The 16,262-nt window shown below is 44.8% G+C and overlaps 1 protein-coding gene and 1 long non-coding RNA gene across 3 annotated transcripts; one reads left to right on the top strand and one right to left on the bottom strand.

Moving 5' to 3' along the window:
• Positions 1-1,820: 1,820 nt before the first annotated feature.
• Positions 1,821-12,695, top strand: ASNSD1 (asparagine synthetase domain containing 1). Of its 2 annotated transcripts, XM_083629620.1 has the most exons (6): positions 1,821-1,973; positions 3,536-3,718; positions 5,195-5,248; positions 7,033-8,593; positions 9,526-9,707; positions 12,119-12,695. In XM_083629620.1, exons 4-6 carry the CDS (start codon positions 7,130-7,132, stop codon positions 12,372-12,374), a joined length of 1,902 nt encoding a protein of 633 aa, XP_083485746.1. In that variant the 5' UTR covers positions 1,821-1,973; positions 3,536-3,718; positions 5,195-5,248; positions 7,033-7,129; the 3' UTR covers positions 12,375-12,695. The 2 variants fall into 2 exon arrangements, with proteins under 2 accessions (XP_083485746.1, XP_083485747.1); XM_083629621.1 differs by lacking the exons at positions 1,821-1,973; positions 3,536-3,718; positions 5,195-5,248 and adding an exon at positions 5,782-5,857.
• Positions 12,529-16,230, bottom strand: LOC310743545. Its single transcript, XR_014539085.1, has 3 exons — positions 16,070-16,230; positions 14,581-14,869; positions 12,529-12,639 (listed from the first exon to the last, which is right to left on the bottom strand). It is a non-coding gene; the product is annotated as an uncharacterized lncRNA (long non-coding RNA).
• Between the last annotated feature and the right edge of the window lie 32 nt (positions 16,231-16,262).

Raw genomic sequence — 16,262 nt, 5'->3', positions numbered from 1 at the left:
GCTAACTTTTCAAGTGGTTGGAAAAGGGACTTCTGCTAGCTAATTATCCCACTCCCCAAATGCTGATAGAATGCCATTAAAATCAATTAGGTACTTTAGTAGTCCTAGACTCTTTAATGATTCTTGATATCTTATTTGTAAAAGGACCCCCAAGAGAATGTTTCGTGGAACAGCACACCTGTCGAAACACAGCTGCCTCCTATTTGTAATTTCCAGGAAAAAAATTAAAAACCATTTTCTTCTGACAAACTTTTTCAGCAGGATTGGGGAGGAAAGAGTCTCTGCCTCGGGTGTTTATTTGTATTATTCCTAAACTTATTTTTAGGTGTTTTATTGTATGGTTATAAATTGCCTCGAAATGTATATGAAGTGCGATTTATTCATATTCCAAACCTCGCTCTCTTTCAAATGGTAAGCCTGTGTTTGGCTGTACCATTTCAGCCCACAGGAACACGCAGGATGCTTCACACAGAATTATAGGTGTCAGGGAGAAGGGCTTTTGCTTAGCCTGGAGGTTCAAAATATTGTTCGTACTTTATCTTTGAATTATGCTGGCTACTTTCACCGAACAAAACAGCCCACCCGCCACAACGCGTTGCGTTGCTCAAGCCTCGGGGTGGTCAGATTAAGCCTCTTCCAACTCTACGATTCCACAGCGGTTGTTTGGGATTTGCAGCCCCTACCCACCCAAAAGAGTCCCTCGCACGAAAACACACAGAAGCTAGAGCAACAAACGAATCCATTTAAAAAAGCGAAATCCGCAAGAAACCAGAGGCCTTTCTCCTGGGCATGGTGGGCCAATTGGTGGCAAGGAAAGATAGGACGTTCTTTATGTATGCTACAACAGCAGCAAGAGTTCTTTTAGCAAAGTATTGGAAGACACAAGAACTACCCACGCTGGAAGAGTGGCAGACGAAGGTGATAGACTATATGGGACTGGCTGAGATGACTGGCAGAATCCGTGACCAAGGGAAAGAGACGGTGGAAGAAGATTGGAAGAAATTTAAAGTTTATCTTAAGAACTGTTGTAAAATTAATGAGTGCTAAAATGTCATGGGTAATGTAAAACAGAATTGCAGTGATAAATAATTGGGTAAGAGGAAAAAGATTAAAGAAATTGAATTATAAGTAATTGAAATTAGGGGTTGCTGGAAAGGTTTAAAACAGGGATGCAGAAAAGGGAGGTATGGGGAAGTCGTTGAAATAAGGTTTAAGAAAAAGAGGTTAAGAAATTATACGTGTTTATATGTTTGTTTGTTTATGTGTTGTTAGTTGTTAGTTGTATTGTGTTTTAATATATGTTGGAAAATTAATAAAAATTTAATAAAAATAAATAAAAATAAAAAGGCGAAATCCGGAGCGAAGCAGCGTCAGCCACCGATTTGCATGCAAAACGCGCCGGGGTTTTTTTCCAGTAGGAAAAGCAACCCAATGTAAACGGCAGCCTGCAAGCCGGCCACATTGAAGGCGGGGATTCCTTGCAATCATCTAATCTAAAGCGAAATCCGGAGCGCTGCAGCCTTAGCCACTGATTTCCATGCAAAAACGTGCCGGGGTTTGTTCCAGAAGGAAAAGCAACCCAATGTAAACGGCAGCCTGCAAGCCGGCCACATTGCAGGCCAGGATTCCCGGCAATCATCCATCTAAAAGTCTTATAAACTGGTCCCCTCCCCAACCAGCCTGCCGCTTCCTAGCTGCGTCTCGTGCGTAAAAGCGCAGCGACCCTTTGCAGTCCTTCCTTCCGTTTGCATATTTTCTCCCTCCCTTCTCCCCCCCCCCGCTCCCTTGAGCAGATTTAAGCCGTCTTCATAGGTTCTCCAACACGCCCGTCATCCCTCCGACCCAATCGGAAGAACCACCGCGATGGCCCCACCCTGCTTCCGAGCCCAAGGAAAGAAGCGCGTCGCTGTGGGCGGAGAGGGTCGTTGGATGGCGGAAGAAGTCGAGCGCCGGGTACTCTGCACGTGTGAAAGGTAAGGTGCCCGAGGGGAAACCCTAGGGAGGTCTCAGGCCACCCTGAGCTCCTCGGATCAGATTGTGAGTTCAAGTGGGACTTGTTCCCTAGTTAACTGGGCGCAATAGGTTTGCAGCCATAGACATCAGAATCATTTGATATTGTGAGGGCTGCTGCCTCCAGCGCTCCACTCATCTGCCAAAGGCACCCGGGTTTTCCAGTGGGTTGCCCCAATTCTGCCTCCTGAGGCAGCCGCTTCAGTGTGCCTCATGGGAGGGCCGGCCCTGTGATGGAGTCCGGAAGCGATCCGGAGTTTTAGCCTGGAAGGGGAGGTGGAAAATGGATGTTCAACCTGCGGGACTGTCTCCATCCCCATCATGCAGCCTGGACACTGAGGTTCACCTACAAGGGCCTTCTGGCGGTCCCCTCACTACGAGAAGTGAAGCTACAGGGAATCAGGTGGAGGGCCTCCTTGGTAGTGGCACCCATCCTGGGGAACACCCATCAGATGTCAAGGAAATAAATAACTATACAACTTTTAGAAGACATCTGAAGACAGCCCTGTTCAGGAGGGTTTTCAATGGTGGATGTTTTATTGTGTTTTTAATATTTTGTTGGGGGCCGCCCAGAGTGGCTGGGGCAACTCAGTCAGATGGGCAGCATATAAATCATAAAATTGTTATTATTCAAAGAGCTGCATTGCCTTACTTTCCACCATGTGCAAAAAACAGTGTCATTTTCCACAGATCCAGCTTGTATAAATTGATGGGGCTACGGGGGCGGGGTCTCTTTTTGAATGTAAGAAAGGGAGCCTTAACCCATTTCTACCATAAACCAAAGTCCTCCTGCTTAATATCATCAACGGACTTTGGGCTTTCAAATTTCAGCAGCACCCTGTGCAATGCCAAAATTTGGTGCCCCCTGCCCTCACTTTCTCTTCTATATTATTGTTGCAGTGCCACCCCCCCCCCCCCCCGGCTTGGCACCCAATGTGGGTGAACCATTCACACTCCCCTAAATCTGCCTCTGTTAATCTAGTGAAGAGTTCCCGAAACTTGGGCCTCTAGCTGTCTTTTGGACTACAACTCCCATTATCCCTAGAAAGCAGGATCCGTGGTCAGGGATGATGGGAATTATAGTCCAAAAACAGCCGGAGGCCCAGGTTTTGGAAACCCTGACCTCATGGCATGAGTGCCTCTTACATCTCGTCCTTCTAGTTTAATTTTATCTTGCGTTAGTTGGCGAACTTTACTTCCCCTCAGAATTTGGGTGATACTGCTTACTTGGCCTCCCCGACACCCCTTACGGAGGCAGGAGGGGAAGAAGTGGGGCTGAGGCAGCAGCGAGGTCACTGCAGTCCAGATGCCCCTTTTGGTAACCCATCTCCCCATCCCACTGGGGGGCGCATTGTGACTCTTAAGTACCAGTTGCTGTGATTCACAGGTGTGGAGAGCGCTGCGCTGCTCGGGTCTTGCTTGTGGATTTCCTACAGGAATCTGTTTGGCCGCTGTGAGAATAGGATGCTGGACTACATGGGCCTCTGGCCTGATCCTGAAGCTTTTCCCCCTCCTTTCCCTTCAGATCTCATGATCCTGGCTGGTTTTGAGGCGCGATTTTCATCCATCGAAAAAGCAACTGCTGATCGCACTGAAAAAGAAGTGTGGGTGGCCTTGGAATAGCACGGACTTGCAGCAAATGTTGAGCCAAATACCACAAAAGGCAGAGGAGATGAAGCTGTATGACAAAGAGGAGCTCAACAGAAAGGTGAATGGGAAAGGCATAACCTTAACAGAGGGAGATGGTCATCCAACACTTTGGTTTATTATGGAATCGGTGCTGTTCATGGATGCAAGTGGGGTTTGGGGATGTGGGTTTGTTTGGTTTTGGTTTTGGTTTATTTATTTGCAGCTTTTCCCCATTTAATCAGAATTTAGCATTTTCGTTGTTGTTTTGTTTTTTGCTGCTGTTTTGAAACTTGCTGGGATTTCTGTGCAAATGGTAAACTCAGATTAAATGAGGAAATAATGAGGGGCATCATGAAGACAGCGTTGTGTGGTTCTTGCGTAAAACTTGCGTGCAGCTTCATTTCATGCCTCTGTAACAACCATGTTCTTTATAAATATATCGTGGCAATTTTCCATTGTGAGGTGGCCAGCTGCAATGGTCAGCTACCTCCACTGGTATGAATATGGCTTGAGATAGCATATTGGTGCAATATTTGTGCTCTGCTGTTTCTCTACACTTGGTTGATGTTATATTGTTAGTGGAAAACAATAACAGTTCTTTTTACAAAATAAAACTTGCATGCATGAGCAGTGTTTGAAACTCCCATTGTTCTGGGCACAATTTGCGACAGGGAAGTTCATTAGCACCAGCGGTTTCTGAGCTCTGGGCGCAGTACTGCACCTAAGATTTCAGATTAAAACTGCACAGTGTCTGCCTCCTCACTTCCAGCTACTGTCTGTAGACTGGAGAAGAGACCCTCTTAAGAATAATAGGGGGGTGGGCAGGAGAAGGACTAGACCATGTGAAAAATGAACATAATATTTTAACCGCAGTTCATTCATTTTCAGGTTTGTAAGCACACCTAGACATTTGTTTGTTGCACCCATAACCTAGGTTTAAGGTGCCATTTAGCTCCTAGCTCTTATATCTCAGTTTCTAATGCTGTTCATGAGCAGCACCAAGTCCATGGGAAACTGCCACACAGAGGCGCCCTAAATTGTTGCTGTGTTTGCATTGTTTCTGGTGGAAGAATCTTGAGCAAGCATTAAGTTCTGCTCTCAAGAGAGAGATAAAAGAACTTGCTGTGACATTTTAACGTAGTGATGTCAACAGTTTGTTATCTTACAACTGAATCCCTAAACACACATTAGAAAGAAAGCTCTGTTGTACACAGTGGGATTTACTTCTGAGGAAACATGCACTTGTGCCATCCTGTTTATGCAGCAACTATGTCTTGCAAATCATGAGAGTCTAATTCGTGGAGTTGTTAATTCTCAAGGCATAGCTGCTGCCTTCAACACAGAAACACATCAATAAAGCAGAATTTCTATTACTGTGCATTTGCAGAAAGTGCAACCACGTTGCTTCTTCCCATTAATGCTGTAAGGAAAATCAAAAGTTTGCCTTCAAGACCAGCCACATGCTGTGCTCCTGTAATGGTCAAGTGTATTGGTGGTATTGAATTTAGTAGCAGAACATTTGCATTTTCTCAGTTTCTTTTCCCTTTTGTTGCAGATTAAAGAGCAAAAAGTTGTAGTTGATGAAGTTTCCAACTTAAAGAAGAACCGGGTAATTCCTTTTGCTAAATTATAACTAACTGTATATGAAGAAACCTAGGGAGCTTTGAAAATGTGGTGTTCAGATTTGCGCATAACTGCAGCAGTGCACAGAGTAAACTGAGCTGTGTTAGCTTTCGTACCTTCCACTTTTGTTCTGAAAGATATCTGCAATGTACGTGCAAAGCGGCAACTACTTCATGGGTCCCTAGAAATGTCGAAACAGGAAATTTAATCACGCATGCATCCTTTGTGCCCGCTGAATGAGTGGGATCCTAATCAATGAAAACCATGACACGCTACTCTTGTGTCAAAGCTTTGTAAAAAAAAATAAGATAAACCTGCTTTTCGATTTCTATAATCTAGCAAGATACCCCTCCCTGAAAAATGGTAGAGAAAGAAGGTGATTTCTGATTTTATTTTTTTAAAAAAAATCAATTGTAATTTAAGACCAGAATTCAAAAACAATAACAAAAACCTCAGAAATAAGAACACTTATTTTTTCCCAGTGTAGTTAAACCTACTTGTTTTCTTCTTGTTTTGCAGAAAGTTTACAGGCAGCAGCCCAACAGCAACATATTTTTTCTAGCAGACAGAACCCAAACACTATCCGAATGCAAAAGTATGTTCCTTGGCTCTCTTAATTTTTTATTTGTGATTGGATGTAGAGAAGTTGCATGATGTTACATAGTACGGATTTTACATGGTATTACACTTGTACAGATAGCGTTCCTTTATATATGCCCAATTATGTCCTTAATATAAGTAATCATCATCATCATTAGAATGTAGGCAACCATCCAGAAATATTTATGATGATTAGTTCTATGGGGCCTGTTTTGCATGAACCAGTTAGGAATTTTTGGTCCTTGGACCCTTATAAAGTGTGTCATGCGATGGTGGGAAGCATATCACTAGTCTGAAAATAGCCATAGATAGATAAGATAGATCAGAAAGCTCAGGTTTACTGAGGATCAAAGTTGTATATTTACGGGGTTTCTGATATTAAGAAGGAAAGAAGATTAAAATATTCTTCATATGTGGTTGAGATTAAGGTTAAATCAATTAGAATGATGTTTAAATGTAGATTTAAGAAGCCAGCTTACCTCAACAAAATAAAAAGGGTGAATTGATGGATGGGTTTCGTTATAAAATGTAAATTCTTATGTAAAAGAAGCTACTGTCTTCATATCAGTTTTTAGCATGGGGGTGTGATCATAAATCATCTGAAAGGAGTTCATTACTGTAATACAGAAATATCAGTATTTGGAATATGGCAGGCTCAGATACTGCTGTTGCTAAATTTTACAGAAGTGAAATTAAACAGCTATATCTGGTGGAAAAAAATATGCTATGAAGTTATGTGATACAAGTTCCTGTTTTCCTATCCTCTTTTTTTTATTCATACCTTCGCCATGTGTTCAAAAGAGTTCTGTAACCCACAGCTCTCAATTTTCAGGTTCTGGTGTAGATGCCCATGAGAATGCTAGCAGAATGAGTCTTCTGTTGCGACTATTGTGTTACCTTCCCTGCTGTTAGCTGGGACATAGATTACATATTGGCACCCCCCCCCCATTTCCTGCTCCTACCCAGTCCATTTGATTGGAGGAGTTGTTCCCCTACTTGTTATTGCAGATTTCTGGATCATGGACGCAGTTTAAAGTGTTCATTTTAAATTTGGCAATAAGTGGACTTCTAGAGCATGCAGTTATGGACTGTTTAGAATACTTTATAACGCTTTTATTTTGCAGTTTTTAACTGATGTGCTAAATACAGGTTTTCCTCTCTTTTTTACAGACACATTAGATGAACTGAAGAAGGCACATCAGGAAATGGAGAATTTGGAGAAAGTCAAAATCAAGAAATAAGCTAAGGCCTCAAACACGCCTTTACAATGTGTGGAATTTGCTGTGTGGTCAGCTTGTCTGTACGTCCCCCTGACGGCTGTTTCTTGAAAGAGGATATTTTATGTAATCTTAGGAGAAGAGGACCCAATAGTAGTCAACAACTGATAAAGACTGTACCCCAGCTTCCATACCACTGCTTATTTTCTGGCCACGTGCTTCACTTAAGGGGACAGTTGACTCCACAGCCTATGGAAGATCCTACAAGTGGCAATGTGTTTCTTTGGAATGGGGAAATTTTCAACGGTGTTCCTGTAACGGCTGAAGAGAACGACACTCAAATTATTTTTCGGCAACTTTGCACGTGCAGCCGTGAATCGGATGTTTTGTCAGTGTTATCTTCCATTCAGGGTCCATGGTCTTTTGTTTTTTATCAGGCGTCAGAGCATTGCTTGTGGTTCGGCAGAGACTTCTTTGGCCGCCGCAGTCTGCTGTGGCAGTTCAATAAAGAGGTAGACAAAGTTCTCGTGCTTTCTTCCGTAAGTGCCGTCTCTCGTAATCCGTGGCAGGAAGTTCCAGCATCGGGAATCTTCAGATTGGATCTCAAGGCCTGCGCTGCATCCGAAGCGGTGACTTTAACGCTGTATCCTTGGAAATACCCTTCCAGACAGAATGCTACCGAGAAAACAGTCCTGGGTGACTTAAATATGGCTTCCAAATATTCCCCAAGTTATGTGTCTCTTGTGGTGAATGACTCACACACGTTGGTAGCGCCTGTCATTCCGTTAAATAAGGAGTCCCTTAACACACAGGAGGAGTCCTGGTTATTTGATTTTACCAACAATGTAGCAGATGTGGAAGTTCTGCAGATGTTTCTTGCAGAGCACCATAAGAAGGAACTCGTTCGCCAGTTTATTGACGTGTTGAGTAGAGCAGTCGAGAGACGAGTTTTATGTCTGGCTAGAGAGGCCGATCATTTAAGAGGAGAAATGTCAGGAGCAGCTCTGAGGAAACCCCATGTTGCGGTGCTGTTTTCTGGGGGCATTGATTCCATTCTCATAGCAGCCCTTGCTGACAGGCACGTTCCTTCAGAAGAACCCATTGATCTTCTCAATGTGGCCTTCAAGGTAGCAGACAAAGGAAGGCAAAGCAGTTCCACCAAGAAACACAGCAAGGAACAGAAACAGTCGCCCCCTAGTCAGGGATGCTTCGATGACACCGGTATTGTGAAATGTGGCTCTTCGTCATCTTTTAACGTGCCTGACAGGATTACCGGCAAGGCAGGGCTGGAAGAACTGAAAACCGTCAGTCCTTCCCGATCGTGGAATTTCGTGGAAATCAACGTTACGCTTGAGGAGTTAAAAGCAATGAGACGACAACACATAAGTCATTTAGTTTATCCCTTGGGCACTGTTCTGGATGATAGCATCGGTTGTGCTGTGTGGTTTGCTTCCAGAGGAGAAGGCCTGATTACCAGTCAGGGAGATATAAGGCCATATAAAAGCGTTGCGAAGGTATAAAGCTAGCTATCGATTTATGACTTAACGACTCTCTCACACACATCTATTTTTACTCCATAGTTGGTATTGCAATCCTAAGCCTACAAGGGAGTGAGCCCTCCTTATACTCCAGGCATAACTGTGCAGTTCCTTTTTATTTTATTAGCTCTTTTGCCACACATGTAAAATTGAATGTGGACAAATTAGATATGTGAAAGTAAGTTACAGGCTTACTGTCACTGATAGAAACTGAGATACGAAAGTTAGGAGCTAAATGGCACCTTAAACCTAAGTTAATGGGTACACCATCGGAATGTCTAGGCATACTTTTTTATAACAAGAATACAAACTGAAAATGAATGAACTGCAGTTAAAATACGTTCATTTTTCACATGGTTGAGTCCTTCTCCTGCCCACCCCCCGAATATTCTTAAGAGGGTCTCTTCTATATTCTTCAGAAAGTGGCTGGAAGTGGGGAGGCAGAAAAAGGCCCTCCTTTCCTTCCACTGTGCAGTTTTAATCTGAGATCTTAGGTGCAATACTGTGCCCAGAACTCAGAATCTGCTTGTGCTAATGAAATTCCCAGTTGCACCTAGAGCAATGGGAGTTTTGAACACTGCTTACTGTATTCTTTTTGTAACGATGATGGCTCTATGATTTAAATGGGATGAAAATCTGGCACAGTCATAATAGTCATCTTCTGCATATTTCCAGCTGAATAAAATGCAGTTCTGCTCCTGTCTAAATAGATTGCCAGTTGTTCATTGGAACAGAATTGAACCTTATAAAACTCTTTATTTGTAGCTCCCTTATCTAAAAAGATTTGTATGTAGCTATAATTAGATTTACCAAAGTAGATGCAAAATATTGCGGAGCAAAAGTGTTTTTTTAGGGTACAGCGGGTTAAGTAAATAAATGCTAAGACTGCATGTTGTGCTCTGTTGCAGATTGTACTTACTGGAATTGGAGCAGATGAGCAGCTTGCCGGCTATTCTAGGCACCGGGCTTGCTTTGAAAAACATGGTTTGGAGGGATTGAATGAAGAACTGGAAATGGAACTGGGGCGAATTTCATCTAGGAACCTTGGCCGAGATGATAGAGTTATTGGGGATCATGGCAAAGAAGCTAGGTAAGCTGTTTGGGGGGAGAAGTTACTGGGCTATTTCTTTTAAAATCATGATAACTGAGGATATTTTGTTAGCATTATGTCATTCAGGTGCAGCAAGTTGAAGTGATGGTGATGATGTTGATTTATTAAATTTCTATACTGCCCTTCATCTGAGGATCACAAGGCAGTTTTCAATATAAAAAGAAAAAAAATACATACCATAATAACAAACGAAATCAATTCCCCACCCCCACCAGTTTAAAAGGCCATAGATTATTTCATTAGCCAAAGGTCTGGGAGAAGAGGAATGTTTTTGCCTGGCACCTAAATACATGCGGGAACTTGTGGCGCTGTGATCTAAACCACTGAGCCTCTTGGGCTTGGCTTGCCGATTGGAAGGTTGGTGGTTTGAATCCCCATGATGGAGTGAGCTCCCGTTGCTCTGTCCCAGCTCCTGCCAACCTAGCAATTCGAAAGCAGACCAGTGCAAGTAGATAAATGGGTACTGCTGCAGCGGGAAGGTAAATGGCGTTTCTGTGCCCTCTGGTTTCCATCACAGTGTTGTGTTGCGCCAGAAGTAGTTTAGTCCTGTTGGCCACATGACCCAGAAAGCTGTCTGCGGACAAACGCTGGCTCCCTCGGCCTGTAAAGCAAGATAAGCGCCACAACCCCATAGTCAAGTTTGACTGGACTTTTACTTTTACTAACTACAGTCATACCTCGGGTTACAGACACTTGAGGTTGCGTTTTTTCAGGTTGCGAACCGCCAAAACCCAGAAGTACCGGGACGGGTTACTTCCAGGTTTTGGTGCTCGCGCATGCGCAGAAGCGCTGAATTGCAGCTCGCGCATGCGCAGACGCGCCACTGCTGGTTGCGAACATGCATCCCGCATGGATCACTTTTGCAACCCGAGCGTCCACTGTACAGTGGTAGCTTGGGTTATACGCTTCAGGTTACATACGCTTCAGGTTACAGACTCTGCTCAGCCAGAAATAGTACCTCGGGTTAAGAACTTTGCTTCAGGATGAGAACAGAAATCGCATAGTGGCGGCGCAGTAACAGTGGGAGGCCCCATTAGCTAAAGTGGTGTCTCAGATTAAGAACAGTTTCAGGTTATGAACGGACCTCCGGAACGAATTAAGTATGTAACCAGAGGTACCACTCTATATGCAATGAGGGCATCGGCTGAACCTCCTCCAGGAGAGTATTCCACAGACAGGGAGCCACCACAGAAAAAGCCTGTTCTCATGTTGCCGTCTTCCAGACCTGTTGTGAAGGAGGCACACGAAGATTGCAGGGTTCAAGATTGGTTCATATGGGGAGAGGTACCATGGTCCTGAGCCGTTTAAGGCTTTATAGGTCAAAACCAGCACACTTAATTGAACCCAGAAACTTCATTCCAGGATCAGTGTAACCATCTTGCCCTGTTGAGCAACCTGCTGCAGAATTCTGCACTAGCTGAAGTTTCCGATCCATCTTCGGAGGCAGCACCACGTATAATGTGTTGCAGTAATCTATCCTAAAGTTTACCAGAGCATGGGTGACAGAAATTAAGCTATCCCTTTCCAGATAAGGGCACAGCTGGGCCACCAGCTGAAGCTGATGGAAGGTGCTGTATGTCATCAAGACCACCTGAGCCTCAAGCAACAGAATCCAGACGTACCCCCCCCCAAACTGCGTACCCGCTCCTTAAATGGCGTGTGACTCCATCAAAAGCAGGCAATCTCCCATCCATCCGGTCTAAGGAACCGCCCACTCACAGTGCCTCTGTCTTATCTGGATTGACCTTCAGTTTACACATCTCAGAAGGATGTGTCTCTCCACAGTTTCCCACAGTATGCTTGTCTAGCTCTGAGCTGCCTGGCTTTTTTTATAGGTGTATGTATGAATACACGGGTGGTGCTGAAGTCTAAACCACTGAGCCTCTTGGGCTTGCCGATCAGAAGGTCGGCGGTTCGAATCCCTGCAACGGGATGAACGCCCGTTGCTCGGTCCCAGCTCCTGCCAACCTAGCAGTTCAAAAGCACGCCCAAAAGTGCAAGGAGATAAATAGGTACCACTTTGGTGGGAAGGTAAACGGCATTTCCATGCGCTGCTCTGGTTTCGGTGTTCCATTGCGCCAGAAGCAGCTTAGTCATTCTGGCCACATGACCTGGAAAAACTGTCTGCGGACAAACGCCAGCTCCCTCAGCCTGTAAAGCGAGATGAGTGCCGCAACCCCAGAATCGTCCGCAACTGGATTTAACTGTCATGGGTCCTTTACCTTTATGAATAATTCACACATTTGGATACTTATAGGAAACTACTAATTAGCTCTGATTGTAACCGCCAAATAAGTCGATTCAAGGATTTTTCCAAAAATATTCTTAGCAATTTATTTTTGAATTCTCTTGAAAAATAAATTTTGCTTGGCGTTCTTTTTTCGTTTTAGGTTTCCGTTTCTTGACGAAGAAGTAGTATCTTTTCTCAATTCTCTTCCCATCTGGGAGAAAGCAAACTTGACTCTACGTCGAGGCATCGGGGAGAAATTGCTTCTCCGCCTGGCAGCGGCTGAGCTTGGCTTGACAGCCTCGTCGGTCCTGCCAAAGAGGGCCATGCAGTTTGGTTCCAGGATTGCAAAAATGGAAAACAGCAGCGAAAAGGCATCTGACAAATGCACGAGACTCCAGTCACTTCCAGTCGAGTAGCTGCGTACAGGATTCTGGGAAGCCTGTTACGAACTCAATCACACGGTAGTCACAATCCAGGAAATGCCAGATACAGCCAGTGTGCTTAATTGGGAGTCAGCCCCGGTGGGATCAGCATTGGGAAATACTTTTGAGTTAATGTGTGCAGGATCAGTGCTAGAGATCCCGCTGAGAACAAACGTATGAAGTCTCACAACCCACGACGTTCTGTTGGCTTCAGTGGAACGTTGTCATGGCTAGCTAGCTAGATGGTCCCTGGTTTGTTCTGCAAGATGATTCTGTGTCATGAAAAATGAAAGAAAATAAAGGTTTTTTTAAAAAGTCTCGGACTCTGTATATTTGTTAATGTAGTCGTACATCTTAGCCAAGGGCATTGAAGTAGACACACGAGTAGATTCCTCAAAGGGAACCAGCAAGTAGTTGAAAGGTTATAGAGCTGCTCTGTGTGCAAACAGTTTAAGCTGTACCCTTGTAAAAAAAGTGTTACACAATGCCAGTGTATTAGCTCCCAAGTATCCATAAGGAGCCATTGGTCAATGCTGGCTCTGTACACTTGTACAGTTATTCCCAGTTGTCAGAGCTGCCCGAGGTCCCAGCTCACAAAGGACCAACGCCGCTTCGTTGTTAAGTACGAAAGTCTTTATTGAAGTTCAGTTCCACTTCCAGAGCCGCAGCGTGCAGCTCTACGTCTCAAACTCTAGATCGCTGATGCTCCGTCTGAATCTCCTCCCCCCAGACACCAGTTTAAGACTCTAGCCTTGCTCCACCTCTTCCTCTGTTCTTTCCGCCTCTGGTTCCGCCTGTCCGTCGGGGTCTCGCCCTTTCTAGACTCTTCTGACGCTGAATCCCCTGAGCCTTCCCCCTCCCTCCGGCGGGCTTTAGGAGCTGGTTCCCAATCCGGGTCTCCTGCTGTCCCCCGCGCCTGTACATTTGAACTTGGCGCGCGCGCCCAGCCAGCAACTTTCCTCCTGACTGTTTCACTGCTGCTGTCACTGCTTCCCCCTTCGGGGAGGCTAGCTGCAACTGACCTCCCCTCCGTTCCCCCACTCTCCGATGGAGGCGTGGTCAGCCCTGACTCATCTTCTCTCCCCGCTGGAGGAGACGCTGGTCCTGACACATGTGACTCTTCCCCCCCCCTACGCTCTGGTGGGGAAACTGGTCCTGATCCCCCGCTGCTGCTTTGGGGTTCCCCGCTGGCTCCTTGTTTCTGGTGCGTCCCCCCTGGGACCCCCCCTTGCCCTGACCATCGGCGCCCCCTTCTGGGAATCTTCTGATTCGCTGGAGAAGCTCATGGAATCTCTCGGGTCACTGTCATACTCCCCTACGCTGCCCTCGGATTCTTCCCCTTCGCTCTCCATTTCCTCTCTCCCCTGTGCTCCTGCTCCCGAGCCCCTGACATCAGTGCACATTTTTTGTTCCTGCAGAATATGTCTTTCACATAGAGCAGAGGTTTTTAACCTTTTTGAGTCCACAGCTCCCTTGACCAGCTGGCAGCCTCTCACCCTTTTTCAAACACCCTTGTGGAGTGTTCCCTCAGCCTCTCCCCTCTCCTTAGGAGTCCTCCAGGCAGTTGCTGCTGCTGTCCCTGGTCTCTGAGCTGCCCCTTCTCCAAAGAGAGGTGCCTCCCAAAGTCACCATTTGCCTAGGGAGCTTGTAGCCAGGGCTGCTTCAACAAACAACTGTGCAAGCCTTTGGGAGGCAGAGATGCAAGAGGGCATCAGAGGAGGGACCCGTGGCACCCTGACCATCCTTCAAGGCACCCCAGGGTGCCACTGGCAGAAAATACTTTTCATTTATGCAGCGGCGGCCACACGGATGCTATGAGCCCAGAGGTGGAAAGAAGATGAAAGTCCCTAGCAGATAAGAATGGCAAACTAAGCTGTTGGACTATGCCGAAATGGCAAAACTGACCGGAACACTCGGGAACCAAGAAGGCAAAAGTTTTAAGAAATAATGGAAAAGATTTATAATGTATTTAAGAGACCACTGTAAGCAAATGAAAACTCTAGGATTTTAACAACGCTTGTAACAAATACATTGGATAACATGGAGACACTTAAAATACGGATGAAGAAATAAGATGCAGTTGAAAAATATGACAGTAGTGTGTATTTGATATTGTTATAATTTTACAGTTGTAAAATCAAATAAAAATTACGAAAACCACTGGCATAAATACTTCTGTGAGTGTAGGAGCAGCATGTACCTGTGTGAAAAAGCCTATAGAGCGGGTGTGCTGAATTTTCCAATAGGACCAAAACTGCTTAGCATCTTTGCTAAAGTATACTGCCTGTAAATTTGGGCAGCCGCCCTCAGGGGCGCTAGAGGAGAAGAGTCTGATGATGGGCAGTTGCATTTTCTTCCTCTTCTCAAGGACATCATAGCTGCTTGCTGTCTTGCTCCCACCAGTTTCCTTTGCATAAGAGGGGAAGGATGGTGTTGTGGCCCGAGATCAGAGTGCATTTTTATTGGGTAGATCCATACTGCAGCTGCACCTGAAATAAAGATATGGTGCAGTTGCTGGCAGAGATGTTGATGTAAATGACAACAGAACTGGTTCAGATGCCAAGAAAACCTCAATAGAATGAATATATCAGCAAAGGTTTGCTGCAGTCATCGTATTGTTCAATGTGGATAATAAATTACTGTGATCAGGTGCCAAAATCTCTTTCCAGGTTGTTTGACCCACACTTATCCCTAAACTCCCCACTTGAGCTGGAAGAAAATTATGCAACTGATGTTTGAAGAGCAGCACAAAGGCAACTGAAAGCAGAGTTAAGAATTCCACTGTAGTAACTAATTCCAGAAGTAACCTACTAGCTAACGCAAATTCACTACAAAGCCGAGTCCAGTGTGGGCCTTGGGGGAAACACAAAGCAGATCACAACCTTTTTGTGTGCAAATGAATGCAATCTTGAATTCAAGAATTGAAAGCTACTGTTACCATACCATAGGAATAATCACTTTTGGAGGAGAGGGAATCCTGAAATGAAATTAAGATTACTCCTGATTGCAGAAACGTTTCTCTTTAAATTGTGGAATGGTTGTAAGTAATCTGAAGAGATTTGTTGATCGTAATAAAATGAATGGTTGTAAAACTGCTCATGGAACATGCTGACCCGAAGTTCTTAATATTTTTAAATGGCAGATCTGGAGTTGTTTTGTAGAACGGATTGCAATGCAGGAGGTGAAATAGGAAGAAATGCCTTGAGGATGAAGGAAATTTGCTTTTTTGTCTAGCATGAGCGGGATGGCTCCTTGCCGAAAGCTCGGGACTCCTCTGATTTTAATTTCTTGGGATTAATTTTTCAGCTTGCTAACAACAACAGTGCATTTGTTGACAGAACCACTAAGAATTTGAAGTATAAATACTGACTAGGCCAGGCATAGGCAAACTCTGCCCTCCAGATGTTTTGAGACTACAATTCCCATCATCCCTGACCACTGGTCCTGTTAGCTAGGGATGATGGGAGTTGTAGTCCCAAAACATCTGGAGGGCAGAGTTTGCCTATGCCTGGACTAGGCTGCCTAGATTAGGCCACGGAAAGTTCTAGTATGGCCACGAATATCCCTCTATTTGGAAAGGCGAGCTGTTTGGTGTGAAATAGGGAAGGGGGCATCCTTTCAGAGTCAGAAATCCCATTGGATGCAGGCAGACAAGCACAGTGAAGTTCCTTATCATACTTATTTCATACTGAACTGTGGAAGGGACACTCAGAAACAGCACATAATACCATCGACGTTGTCTGGGTTCACTGAAGAGCTGTCTGCCCCCACAGAAAAGGTGGAAATTGCCCAGTAAAAATAGTCTTTTTACTGACTCCATCCCACAGGCTCCCTCACTGTTGACTTCCCTCATTGTTCTTTGGTTTCCATGGCTACCACATC

The sequence above is a fragment of the Podarcis filfolensis genome (assembly GCF_964270895.1).
Source record: "Podarcis filfolensis genome assembly, chromosome: 1".
NCBI classification, from domain to species: Eukaryota; Metazoa; Chordata; class Lepidosauria; order Squamata; family Lacertidae; genus Podarcis; species Podarcis filfolensis.
The sequence above is the reverse complement of the archived record's forward strand: the minus strand, read 5'-3'. Positions and strand labels throughout refer to the sequence as shown.

Coding starts and splice junctions, on each gene's coding strand:
- ASNSD1 (XM_083629620.1), top strand. CDS start 7,130: ATGTGTGGAATTTGCTGTGTGGTCAGCTTGTCTGTACGTCCCCCTGAC. Junction 8,594..9,525: donor CATATAAAAGCGTTGCGAAG/GTATAAAGCTAG, acceptor GCTCTGTTGCAG/ATTGTACTTACTGGAATTGG. Junction 9,708..12,118: donor GATCATGGCAAAGAAGCTAG/GTAAGCTGTTTG, acceptor TTTTCGTTTTAG/GTTTCCGTTTCTTGACGAAG.